This window comes from Periplaneta americana, chromosome 17 (assembly GCF_040183065.1).
Source record: "Periplaneta americana isolate PAMFEO1 chromosome 17, P.americana_PAMFEO1_priV1, whole genome shotgun sequence".
In the NCBI taxonomy this organism is placed as follows: Eukaryota; Metazoa; Arthropoda; class Insecta; order Blattodea; family Blattidae; genus Periplaneta; species Periplaneta americana.
Window position 1 is genome coordinate 93,766,716 of NC_091133.1, and position 14,583 is coordinate 93,781,298.

General features: G+C 34.6%; 1 protein-coding gene across 1 annotated transcript; it reads left to right on the plus strand.

The window, feature by feature from the left end:
- The first annotated feature begins 120 nt into the window (after window positions 1-120).
- Nop17l (Nop17 like) lies at window positions 121-13,792 on the plus strand. Its single transcript, XM_069816742.1, has 4 exons — window positions 121-1,899; window positions 6,892-7,170; window positions 9,293-9,510; window positions 12,502-13,792. The coding sequence occupies exons 1-4, from the start codon at window positions 220-222 to the stop codon at window positions 12,920-12,922; spliced, it is 2,598 nt and encodes an 865-aa protein (XP_069672843.1). The 5' UTR covers window positions 121-219; the 3' UTR covers window positions 12,923-13,792.
- Window positions 13,793-14,583: the final 791 nt, after the last annotated feature.

The following is a 14,583-nucleotide window of genomic DNA, read 5'->3' on the forward strand; positions in this document are numbered from 1 at the left end:
TGACTTTGATAGTTTTTTATGATTTTAAATATGTACGCATTCCGGAACCGGCTCATTCGGGTCTACCGATCGTCGTGCTGTTATTGATAAAACACGTGTAAAGTAATGTTTGGTCGAAGTTTCTAGTGTGCAAGTCCGGTGACCGCTAGGAAGGTGAACTCAAAAGTTGAAGCGTAATAAAGTTTGTGTTTGCCTGTCAAATTCCAAAAACGTGACATAATGGCACGTAAGTATAAAGGTACGGCATGGGAGGATTTAGATTTATCGAGAGATGAGGTGGAAAGACTTGGTGAAGCTTTAAAGAAAGAAGAATTCAGGAAGCTTTTAATAGAATATGCGGAAGAAATTAATGACCCAGAAAACATGAAACAGTACGAAAGAGAGATAACAGAGCTTGAAAAAGAGAGGGGCGTTGATATATCATTTATTAATCCCGAACCCTGCTACGTAATAAAATCCAGTGTTGACGGCGAGAGAAAAGCATTTATTAATATTTGCAAGAATGACAAAGTTGGTAAGCCAACATCTGTGCCAATGACAAAATCGGGTACTCGAGGACTGAATTGGTCTCTGCCTTTTACTCAGGCTCCACCAAGGAATGATGTTGATAAACATGGAAATATATGTACAGTTTTTGATGTTGTATTCCATTCAGAAACACACAAATTGGCAGAGAGCAATGCACAGTTTAAGAAAATGTTGAATAATACTGCGTTAGATGCTGTTGAAGATAATTTTGAAGTGCAACTTGATAGAAAGAATTTAAAATTTCCTAAGATGAAATATAAAGGCTCTCCTAGACCAACAGTCATACGGAAGAAAATGGAAAATGCTCCTGTTGAACAGGAATTTTCTATACCAGAATCTGTCTACCCATATAGACTGCCTATAGATGGTACAGAGAAACAAGCACGAATTTCAGAAAAATTGAATAGAAAAAGAGAAAATGAGATTGAAGGTACTAGCAACCCAGAGTCAGAATATACCACTCCAGTCTATGTGATAAAACATAGAAAACCCATTGATATGCAAGATTTTACGAATGATAAGGATGCAAAAATGAATGCAACCATACCAAAGGAATTGGTGATTGAAGTACAGTTACCTCTCCTAAACACATCTGCAGACATGGACCTGGATGTTACACATAAGTCTATATCACTCACAAGTGAAAAGCCAGCAAAGTACAAACTCCATTTAACACTGCCATATTCTGTTAATGAAGAAGCAGGAACTGCAAAATTTATTCAAAATTTGCGGATGTTGGTGATAACATTGCCTGTTAGGCATCAGAACGATATTAATTTGATTGACATTGGACGTGAGGACAGTGGTGTAGAGAGTGATCTTGGTCGTAGAACCCCCGAGACTAGTAGTGATGAAGAAGAAAAGGTCTTGAATCAAAATTCATTAATTGAAATTCAAAGAAATGGAACATCGTTACAAGAAATTGCGAGTGATGAGGCATATCGGACTATGAGTACGAATGATAATAAATTCTTGAAACCAGATGTGCATTATTTGCTTCCCGCGTTTACTTGTAATGTTGTTGACAATATTGTTGCATTTACTCTGCACGTTAAAAATGTGGAACCAGATTCTATTGAACATTGTTTTTTGAGTGAAGATCTGTGTGGTGTTCATCTTTGTTTTACGTCAATAGGAGCAGGTTTCTTTCCAATTCATTACGCTTTCTGTCTCAAACTCCCATCTGGTGTGTCCATATCTCAAGATACGTTCTGTGCCGAAGCATGGGATAACAATGTTATAGTACAAATGCAATTGAAGTCCTGTGTTACAAATGTGATGGAATATTATGTCGGAATTGATGAACATTCAGTGGTGAAGTATGATCTTCCAGAGCCTGCAGCCATTAGTAGAAAGTTGGAGCAATTGGAGGTTAGTAGCCTACCTACAGTTGTTTTGTTGACCAAGTTTAGAATCTAGAACCATATCTTTGATACGAAGTAAGTAGTTGCAATTTGCATATAGGGTACCGGTACTTAGAGAAGTTGGTATTTATTTACTATAGCGTTACCATGTTAAGGTGTTTAATAGATTACTATATGTCTGGTTTCTCTGACCGTAATGTCTTATTTTGGGAACATACATATCCATTCAAATAAAACCACGCTTCATCAGAAAAAAATATATAAATTTCGGGTTGATTTCTCCAGAATGTACCCTCTGTAAAATTCAATTACAAAACTCCAACCTTTTATTGAGGTCTTGCTCCCTTAATTGTTGGCCTACTGGAATTTTGTAAGGCTTTAATTTAAGTAATTTTACTGCTCTGTGAGCAGATGATTTACTTATATTGTTTCCTGCACCAAACGCTTAAGAGATTTTTGCGGTGTGTGTTCTAATCTCTGTCCAGTCTCAATAATTTTTCTTCTGTGAGAATGTGTCTTCTCTTGCGTCTTTAACAATCATTTATTGAACCTATTTCTTTCAATTTTTTAGCTAGGTTTTTTTTTTTTTTATTGTTTTTTTACTCAAGATATGGGTCTGTTTGGAAATTTCTATCGGAACTTGCATCGTGTTTTTGCACAAGATTTTCTGTATTTTATGTAAGTAGGCTATTGTAAATAGGCCTATACACTAGGTATAATGGGTAAACTTACTTTTTGTTTCCCTAAAGTTTTCAGCACTTACTCATAGAGAGATCAGCTGTTAATGTATGTTTTTCAAGGAGCTATTGTTGAAGAAATATTTTTAGAGCCTGCACTGTTAATCCCACAGCTCCAGGATCAAGAAACTTTTTTACTTTGTACTGTATTCTTTCTGCCACTTATTTTAAGTAGATTGGATTAATAACAATTAACAATCTTACAGTTCAAGTGAATATTTTGACTTAGAAATGTCACAGTTGTTTTGAAACTGGAAAAATGAAGGACATTAACTCATCTGTAACATCCATGACAAAATGTGTGTAACATTCGTGACATAGAAGAAACAGCTATAAAATATTTACCGATTATGTTTTTGTGAACTAGGCTATTTGGATGCCATGAGATGTGCATAGCTTTCACATATGGAGACTATGAGAATGAATCTCTTTTTGCTTGAGGCCAAGACCTGTGTTTTACAATTTTTGTTATTAAGGTGTAGAGTGAGTTCACAAATCTTGTAACTTCCGTGATGGAACCTTTTCTTTATTTTCATGTAATAATAAGAAATTTTATTCAAACAACTTTTTTTCTGTAAAATGTTGCTCATCTTCTAAATCTATTCTAATAATAAAAGTAGGCAAAATTCATTTCATTTTCAATATACTTTTAGAGTTTGAAAATAGTAAAAATATAACATCTGTGACAATTGGAATGGGTGATTTGGGCTACTCACCATTTGATTAGACCTACTCTGTTCGATTTTTCTTCTCCGTCTACAACTTTAATGAAAATAATTCCTTGTCTGTCTTCAAAATGTTGTAGCCAACTGTAGCTTACTTTGAAGTTCGAATCACCAAGTTCTCTGGCAAAATTAAACACTATTTGACACATAACATTGTAGTCTGTTGCAGGAATGATTATTGCCCTCCTATCATTAAACCACGTGAAGGTAGCGTTGTTAATGTCTTCTGTTGCTGCAGTTTTTATATGCTTATAGTCTGTATTAATTTTACACTTGTGACACTGTCATCTATTTCCTTGTGTATTGCATAGACTACAGTGGACTATAGTGGACTTTATGTTGTCAGCAAACAGCTGGATACATTAAGAAGATTGATTTATGAATATTGCGAGTGTTGACTGGGCAAATACATACTTTTTAGCACTTCAGTCTACTTCAATTCCATACCTGAATCATTAAATTGAGCTAATTTAGTCTCCAAACTGATTTGTTTTCGTGTTATACCTGCCAGTATTAACGAACTAACATTCAATCCCTGGTTCCACGAACTACCATGAGCCCCAGTGGGAGAGCCCATGGTACATAGCACTACCACCAGCAACTAATGACCACATACCATAGAGTCCAAATTCAGTGGTTGCCTGCAGCCAACTCTACATCGGACGCAAGCCCCGAAATATGGGGGAGAAATGGAGATGATTACGAAAGTGAGAAAGTTTAATTATGATGCAGAAATGAGTGTGAGGTCAAACATAGGAAGTTATTCAGTTGGTTGAGGGATAAACCTCAGAGAAAACCCCATCCAGGTAACTTGTCCCAACCAGGATTTAAACTTGGGCCTGCTCATTTCATGGTCAGACATGCTAACCATTACTCCACAGCAGCGGGCATGATCTGTGGTTAGTCTTCACCACTCGAGACATGAGACACATGATATCTGTTAAAGGCACTGCTTTTTTAATCTCGTGGTTGTGCCTCGAAAAATTTACAAAAACCAAAACATTTCAGGATAAGCAGAAAAAAAATTACAAATTTCGAAAGTAGTTAAAGAAAGTAGGTTTTATTTTTTACATTGTACAAGTGAAATCATTGAGAATTCAATACTGGATTATAAGAGACGATTCCCAACAGCTTTCTGATTTTTTTTCATCACATAACTAATTTTTTTACTAAAATGTTACAAAGTAGTTTTTTCGTTGCAGTGGTTTTTCATGGCGCAACCCTATCTCTGGTATTATTATTGTGAAAATCTTGTAAGTTATTGCTTCAAACATTACGACATAAATCAGTGATGTCAAAGCAAGCACATTTTTCTGACCTTGACGTCATGCGCAGGCAGCAAGTGCTAAGTATGGAAAGAGGAAGGGTTGTGCATATGAATAAGCAACCTGTTGGATTAAGAAAACAGTGGTACACAAACTTCAAACGGAACGTGAAATTTTATGTCGTTATTTTTATATGGCTTCTTTCTGTTTAATATTATCTATATTGTCTGTAAAACAAAAGTACTAACACTGATTTCTTAATATTACACTTGTGTTTTAAATCTTAATAACATAATAGAGAGTTAAGAAGGAATATTCACTTAAATTCCATAGTAGTATAATATTATACTGTATTAAGTGGATGAAACACATAATTCATAAAGAAAGTGATATTCCAAAGAAAGAGATTGAGTATGACATGATAAGTTGGAATTTATATTGATGGTATCTTTAGCCTTACAAAAGTAATCAATAAACTAATCAAAATAGTATTACAGTACAAAGCAAAGTTACCTAGGTAGCCTACTGTATCTGTTTTAAGTGTAACTAATATTACATAACAAAACTCTTATCGCATTATGCTTTTAAGGTGATATTTGTGAGCAACTTCCTATCATCAGAATATTAAATTATTTTCTCGAAATCTGCTGAAGCTATAGAGCTGACAATTTTACAACTCATGGGCACGTGTCTTTTGCTTATGATGTAACAGTAGTTGCTTTGTTAATTCATTTCCTTACAAACACTTTCCATGCGAATATTTTCAAAATTTTCAATACACTATCTTCAGTAATATGTATATACGGTATATTAGATTTACGAAAACATTCTGTAAGGCTACTAAATAAATAGGCCTATACCTGAAAATTTCATTTTTCTATACGAAAAGTTGAGAAAATATTTCTTTTGAATAAAAAAATCAAACTGGTGAAAAATGACCATTAAAATTAAAACTTACATTCTTATAATGCACTTATACTTCTCAGGCAAATCTAAAAATTAACATAGATACAGTTTTAATAAGTTCTCTTCCCTTTATCTATTGAATCAGTGCTGACCATCGCTGAATATAGCTCGACCAAGTGGCATATACCACCTCTTTCATCTGTCTCTTTCCTTTCCGCTGTAAAGCGCTCAGGCTCTCCTGGGCTCTAAAGCGTGCGCTTGTTCCTATGGGCATCAATTGACATGCCAAACATAAATGAGCATTCTGTAAAAAGTATGCAACAGTGATTTTTTAATAGGCTAGATTTTAAAGCAGTGACCTGATGCATAAAAATACTTCGTAGGCCTATGTAAACTTTGTATTTGGTTAGCCTATTTCATATTTTATCTGTGTGAGATTTATTGAAATGCAAAATACTTCTTTCATGGAAGAAGACTGTCGTTATTGCCACCACTGCCAGCACCACAATCATTATCATATCATATTTTGGTTCCATTTTAAAACCATTCTGCTCACTAAATAACATCTTTTCAATTCTCCTGAGATCACACACATCTCATCTTTTTTTTTTTTTCATCCAAGGAAGGCTCAAAGGCAAGTACCACAGCCTTAGGCTTATTGTGCAACCTCCCTCCCTTCTGACTGCTCATCAAGCACATGTGGTGTGTGGTGCCATTGATTCAGTGATGACAACCAGGTCTGACGGAGTTGGCGTGAACAGGAACACCCATCCGCCTCCCTGTAATGTTCCTCTGCGGCCTCCTCAGATCGATGGCATCTGTTTGCAATTCACATAGATGAATTTGCTGCATTCTTAACCATAGGGAAATGCTGCCATCAATTTCACGACTCACCAAGGTGCCATCTATTCGAGGGAGCTGCAGCTCCCACAGACATGCCATCTGTAGGTGGATCCTGGAACCACGTCCGCCATGTCCTTCTGTTCAACCTGTAACTATTGAAGATGATTAATGAAATGATGCTAATGAAGGCGAAATGAGTCCGAGATCCAATGCCGAAGTTACTCAGAAATTCTGCTTCAAGTGGTTGAAAGAAAACTTCGGAAAAAACTTCAACTAAGTAACTTGTCTCAACCAGGGTTTGAACCCAGACCCGCTCGTTTCACGGTCAGGAAGGCGAACCGTTACTCCACAGTGGTGGACTCGTCATTCTCTTAGTATTGCAAAACAGTGTTAGGTATTCGGATTTCTGCCATCCTTGGAATATGTTTGTACTACTGTTGTTTCCTTTGCTATATTTAATGAAACCATCTTTAATTTCTTCTTCTGAAGAAGGTAATAAGTTAATATAATGATTTATTTACAGATTGAAGCAAGTGATGATAATAAGAAGACTGATCTTAAGGTGGAAGTAACCAAATGTACAGAAAGTGAACTGGTTGTTGAGATTTGTTCTGACAAACACAAAAAGCAAGATGAAATTGATGAAGATGATGATGTTTATTTTGACGATGATACTGCTGCTGTTTCAAATGTTCTGCCAAATCAGCGATGCGGAAATGCTGAACCGGAGTCACAGTTGCAGGATAGTAAGAATGCTCTGCAGAACTGTAGGACTATGTCTGAGTCTAGTGGAGATGAATTGGTAAGTATTAAAAATACAAAGTTATTTCAATATAACATGTTCTGCGTCAGGCTCATGTCAGTAGATTCACTGACATGTAAAAGAACTCCTGTGGGACAAAATTCCGGCGGCACTGCTGTAACCTCTGCAGTTGTGAGCGTCGTTAAATAAACCATAATTTAATTTTTTTTGTTTTAATTAGACTTTGGTATGAGCCATTACCCTATACATTCGAGATACAGTGTAGCAAAACAAAAATCATTCAAGGTCACTGGAAGAGTCCAAATGCATTGCGAGGGGTTAGGTCGTGTTTTAGTTTGTAAAAGGTGTGTGCATACAAAAATTTCAAGACAAAATTTAAGTAAATGGCAGTTTTATTGATAAAAGTTTGGGGCCTCTAGCGAGGGGAATCACACTGTATAATGTTTCTTCCATAAGGAGAGAAAGTATAATTCATCTCTGTGGCATTAATTATTTTAGTTTGTAAGATAATACAGACAAGTATGAAAAGTAGTGAACAAATGCATTATGCCAGTGTGCTAAATTGTTATAAGAATCTGGGAGAACAATAATGTCTTCATTCCAGTGGCGGCTCGTGATAAAATATTATGTGTGTTCACAATTTTGTGTTCCAAAATCAAAGCGAATTTGAAATCGTACGTTTTTAGCCTAATATTAAATGTCATGATTCCAATGTTTCACTGTCGAAAAAACCGTATATAAATTCAAAACAACATATAATAATAATAATAATAATAATAATAATAATAATCATGATGATGACGATGATGATGATGATGAAACCTAGTCTTTTTATTTCCAATTTTTCCTGGAAAGTCAGTTTACCCAGTTCTTTACTCTTCAAAATTACTTGAACAGAGTTCATTGTTTACGTTTGTTAAAAATTAATACATAAAACAATTTACAAAAGCATGTGTTCAGTAATATACAGTATTTTAATTCACAACACACTGATACACTATAGCCTATACCAGTACTGTAATCCCATTCGCATAGATTGATTACTATAAATACATGCCAGTAAATATTATTCTTAAATAATATACACCACCATACAGATATTTAAATTCATACCACCATCACATTCAGCCAGCACGTCTTTGAAAGCCAAATATGCTATATGCCGACACTGAAGTATAGTAATTCACAAACTACACTCTCGTAGCAGCACTGTACACACAGCCACATAAAGTAAATGTTCTGACAGTGAGATGCTGACACCTGCAGGCTAAAATACAGACTTATTAAATTTTCTCCTCGAGATATAGCACGTAAACGATAGGCATCGATGCACCTGACATCTGTAGGGTAGATTCACTGTTCACTTAATGCTTTGTGCTCTTGATGAGTCATAAGCGGCCAGCGAAAGACAATTTTCTCCCGCGCATGCGTGAAATTTCTGTAACCTTCTTGAAAAGAGCACGGCTTGTACGTGAACGGATGTTGCCAAGTTTACATAAGAAGTTTATGCAAGATGCGGGAAGTTTAAAATACTCGATCCTGATATTATACATCCCCACTACGCCAATATGGTATTAAATAATAAAACTAGTCGTGCATTAATGGAAACAAGGTGTTCACGTGCTCTTGTGCTCTTATTGACGCACCGCCACTGCTTCATTGTTCTAGATATTTTATTTATATTAATGTAATGCTTTAACTTTTACTGTTGACACATTTAAACACAAAAATTGAAACTCATGCCACAGTTTTAATCCATACAGATAGTTATTTTGTATTGAATTGAAATGAAAAACATCATATCAAGCAGATTGGCTCAGTGGTAAGACATGAATTCGCATTTGGAACGTATCAGGTCCATTTCCTGGAGTTGACCAATCTGATGAAAATTTTTATTCGTTACCTCTCCCAGTATAAAAAAATAACTAGTGGACTAGCTAGCCTATTTAAAAGGAAATTCCAGATTGTTTCCCATGTCCGTTATAGACATAGAGATACAGATACAATTTCACAAGACCTGATGGATATGTCTCAGATATGGTCAGTAGTCGGTGGACTGGCAAATAGATGGAAATAAATATACCATTCTCAATCCCAGCAGACAGTCGCAGTATGAGATCATTTTAATAGGTACCGAAAATAATGTTATTTGGTTTTTCAGAGTTTCAGTCCTACCAAGAAAGGAATTTTGAAAAATAATGGTCGAGTATGCCGAAGCCTGTCAGAATCAAGTGTGGATGATTATGCATGGTCATCTTCCTTGGATATGGTAACTCAGTCAGGCTCAGAATCGTGCATTCCTGAAGAAACTACTGAAGAGGAGAGAGAAAATAAGAAGACTGTGCGTTTCAATGATGTTGTGTCGCAACAGACATACAGGTATGTGAGGAAGGTGGAGATTTACATCATGTAAAGGGCTAACTGTTGCAATTGTGTTTAATAAATTAAGGGCCCTGCCATTGAAAAAAAAAATGCATATTTATTCTTGGAGTTCATGAAAACAATTGAAGTCTCTTAAATGTCTATCATTTTGGTTTGTTATTTCCTCTATATTATTCCTCTGGACGTATGGTCTATTTTTCTTTCTTTCCGTGCATTCATATCTCCACCAATCACTAGATAATCGTTTTGTTTCTTTAATTAAGATATTTTGTATATGTTATATAATTTTTCTACTATCTCTATATATATTTCAATATTCCATATGAGTAGTAAAATTTCACTTCTAAAAGAATGTTCTTCCCATCATGTTTACTGCTGTGTGGTAAGACTGCTTGCCTGCTTTGAATTTGTTTTATCTACAACAGCTGCTCAGTGTACAACAACAAGGCTATGACTCTTATCGTTGCGACCTTGGAAGGCAGTATTTTATAGCATACCGCAAACAGTACATTACGAAGTAATTATCAGTCACTGAGTTCAGAAGTTTTTATAGTTTTCACAATAGTTTTCATTTCTCGTATCTATAGAGCTGTTGTAACACATATTTGTACTGTACTTTTTTTTTCTTTTTTTTTTTTTTACAGTTTCAGTTATTTTCAATAGTTTTCAATATTGAAACGTACTGTAAAGTATAATCATCCTATACTGTAGCATCATGGTCTAAGACATCATGCCTGGAAAATGAATGCTGGCTCAATTTCTCTTGGAGAAAGAGATTTTCCTTGAAATTTTTGCCAGTGTGTGGGATCTGTGCCCACTTTTCATTGTGTTCTATTTGGGTAGTGAAATTTGGTTCTGCAAACTAGTTATAATGGCTGGAGAGATCACTGTATTAACTACCTGACATCTTTATACTGGTTGGATGATCATTCACTTCTGCTGAGGCAGTTGGCCTTGGCTCCCTATGGGCTGTTGCACTCACGATTATTAATTTTTTTTTTTAAATTAGAAATTAGTATACTCACTACAGAGTTGCTACAATGTCTTCATCTACAACTCTAATATACCCTCGTGTAAAATAAGATTCTCTGTATTGGATATACAATAAATAAGTTGTTGTTGTTTTCTAATGCCAGGCATTTGACAATAAAGTCATTTGACCTCTTGCACTCCAATATTTTTCAAAGATATTATCATGGCCAGCCACTGAAGCACAGATTTTGAGGTGTTCCGAATCCATTTCTTGGTTTGAGTTGCACAATGGGCAGTTAGGGGACTGATATATTCCAATTCTATGCAGGTGTTTGGCCAAACAATCATGATCTGTTGCCAATCTAAATGCAGCTACAGACGATTTTCGTGGTAAATCGGGAATTAACTGTGGATTAAGATGCAGAGAGCTCCATTTTTTCCCTTTTGATTGTGTTATCAAATTTTGTTTGTTGAAGTCTAAGTATGTAGATTTAATAAATATTTTCACAGAGTAATACGTAGATTTAGTAACAGTAAATAAATAAATAAATAAATAAATTAAGGAAGGAAGGAATGAACAAAAATGTACGAATAGACTGAATGTAAATGAACAAATGAATTGAATGAATATAAAGAAATAAATGAATAAATCAATGAAATTAAATAAATAAATGGATAAATCAATGAAATTAAATAAATAAATGAAGAAATCAGTGAATATAAATAAATCATTGAATATGAATAAATCAGTTAATATAAATAAATTAATTAATCAGTGGATCAATGAATGAATCGAATGAATGAAGTATAATCTAGTATTACCAGTCCTGCAGAGAAGCTCGGTTACATACTTTGTGGATGGCTTTCCAGAGTATTCTGGAATTTAATCGTATATTCCAGCATGCCAGCATTCTTTACTTCCTTCAGTATAATAACAAACAGATTTTTAGTTGTAAACTTTTTTTTTTTCGTAAGTTCTCCATTTTTCTTTCTTCTTTCATTTTTTTTTTCGTCATTAGTCCCCCCCCCTCTCTGTTCCCCCTGATAACGTCCTTGTATGTGGCAGTTAACATTGTTAACAATATAGTGTGTGTATATTATTTTCATACTGTTAACAGTCTTAATCATAAGTTACATGTCAGCATGCAGTTTGGAAGATTCATGTTGCAGTCCAAGTGACACATTTATGTACAGTTAGAATTGTGAATCATGCTTGGAAAACCCTCCCAGCAGACATCACATCCACTCTAGTATACTTGGTGGCATTCTTAGCTTTCAATGCCCATAACTCTTATGTCTAATAGTACTTACTTACTTACTTACAAATGGCTTTTAAGGAACCCGAAGGTTCATTGCCGCCCTCACATAAGCCCGCCAGCGGTCCCTATCCTGTGCAAGATTAATCCAGTCTCTATCATCATACCCCACCTCCCTCAAATCCATTTTAATATTATCCTCCCATCTACGTCTCGGCCTCCCTAAAGGTCTTTTTCCCTCTGGTCTCCCAACTAACACTCTATATGCATTTCTGGATTCGCCCATACGTGCTACATGCCCTGCCCATCTCAAACATCTGGATTTCAAGTTCCTAATTATGTCAGGTGAAGAATACAATGCGTGCAGTTCTGTGTTGTGTAACTTTCTCCATTCTCCTGTAACTTCATCCCGCTTAGCCCCAAATATTTTCCTAAGCACCTTATTCTCAAACACCCTTAACCTATGTTCCTCTCTCAGAGTGAGAGTCCAAGTTTCACAGCCATATAGAACAATATGTCTAATAGTGCCTATTATATCCACCAAAACTAGAGAATTTGTTATAACACAAGATTCTGCCTTATATTCTATCTTGAACAAATTTTACTGTAGATATAATTTGGGAAGAATGTATTTTGGGGGTGTATCTATTAATTAAACTAAATTTCACAATAAATTGTTGTATAATGAGAGAGTATTATGCTTATATTTGAGTGTAATATCATACATTTTCATAAAATCTAAAATCCATATACATTTCAGGACTAATTCGAGCATTTTGGGTCAGCGCAAAAAGAATCAGCGAAAAACTAGAAACAAGAAACGTTGCCAAGAAAGACGCGCAAGTGAGAGTGAAAATTCTGAAGGAGAAGCAGAAAGGGAACGGGAGAGAGAAAGAAAGGCTGATATTGAGAAAATTAGCGAAGCTGCTGTGGATGATAACTCCGTCACTGAAGATGAAACTCAGAAGGATGATTCCATTCCAGCCGTCCAAGAAAATAGTAACGGGTCAACAGGAGATGAGATGCAAGAGCTCAATGGCAGGGATCAGGCAACTGCGAAACATTCGCCCAACAAAGGAAAGAGAAAAAACCGGAAAGGATTGGGAGCAATTCAGGCAGGAGTAACACCAGTTCCACAGGTGGAATTTGGAAGTGATTTAATATTTGATCTTGATATGTGAAAGTATTATTAAATCCGTACTCGAGTATGTGATGTATTCTGTCTTTAGTACAGTACCTCTTTTGTTGTTGATTGTATTTGATGAATTTTCAGTTCGTGATTAATGGCTTTAATTAGAAATGTTTAGTGGTTAGTCTTGGTATTATGTGACTACTCTCCCTTGGTGAATGTTTTCATTTTATAATAAGACTGCAAGGGATGAAGGTATATGTACTATATTTTGAATTCTCTTTTTACTAGAAGTACAACGCTTACATTTCTAGTAACTCAGGCAGTAGACTGTCAACGAGCACTTAGGTGTAAGTACAATATGCACTTGGAGTAATTTTTCCCACCTTCTTGTATGTGATAAGCACACAAAACCTTCACCTCAAGTACAGTTTAAATAGTACAAAATATCTTTCACTAAGATAATTTTTACACATTGCGTGACATTAGTGTTGTAATATTACACTTTAAAAAAAATCTTCATTTTTATTATTATGTTTTAATTTTATTTTTGGCATTACATATGAATTTGAATAAATAATGATGCCATTGCTTATTAAAATTTCGCCAGTCATATTTATGTAAAATTCAAAGTATTTGAATAAAATTAATTTAAACTTCAGTTATGTGAAAGAATATTAAAGGGCATTCAAAGATAACTTCAAGAAGAATGATCTTTTATTTTAATGTGAAACATTAATTTTATTACAATTTAAATGTATTCTTTCAAAGATACAACAATTACAATTATTGATAAAAGTTACATCACTCATGCACATTGCTGGTGAGTACATTGTTAAATTAGATATTTCACTTTAATCAGATAGTGCTAATGATCACGTGTTTGTCACAGGAACATCAATAAAGGCTATTTGGTAACATATTTTCTTGTGTGGTTGGAATTATTTACGATCTTACAGTAGCTAAAATTATAAATGCTTTAAATCAATGTCGGTGAACTGTTTCACTTACAAGCAATTTTGAGTAATTAATTTTTATGATTTTTCTCTGAAATGAATAGAATTATGCATTTTTATTATTTATTGGTTTTCCCATTATCATGTTGTTTGAATTTACTTAATAATTTTTTCCGATTTATTTAGTGTATAAGAAAGCGAAGAGACAAATCTTCATGAATTTATCTTACAGCAAACTTGCATAACATTTTCATGATAAACTTGCGATTATTCTTGAAATAATAGTTGAAACAAGTTGCATTCGTATTTCTGGATGAGGAAGAATAATATGAAAAGCAGAATACTGTACATTTGTGTATGTTTAGATACGTTGCATACATTCTCCTAAACATCAAAATCCAATGAACTGTGTCGTTCAGATGACACATACGTTCTCATATATTTTATACTATAAACGAAATAATTTTCTTACATACAAATATACACATCAATGGCCTAAATCTAATACCATGTATGTTATTTTCCCAAAATTTTCAGGAGAGACATAAAACTGTTTAATATTTATACATTCTATCTGTTTGAACCACTGAAAAGCACAATAATCAGTAAGAATGTATTGTAATGTAATGTACTCTTACTGATTATTGTGGTTTTCAGTGGTTCATATAGATAGATTGTATAAATAATAAACACTTTTATGTCTCGCCTGAAAATTTTGGAAAAATCATATACTTCGTATTATATCTAGGCCATTGAT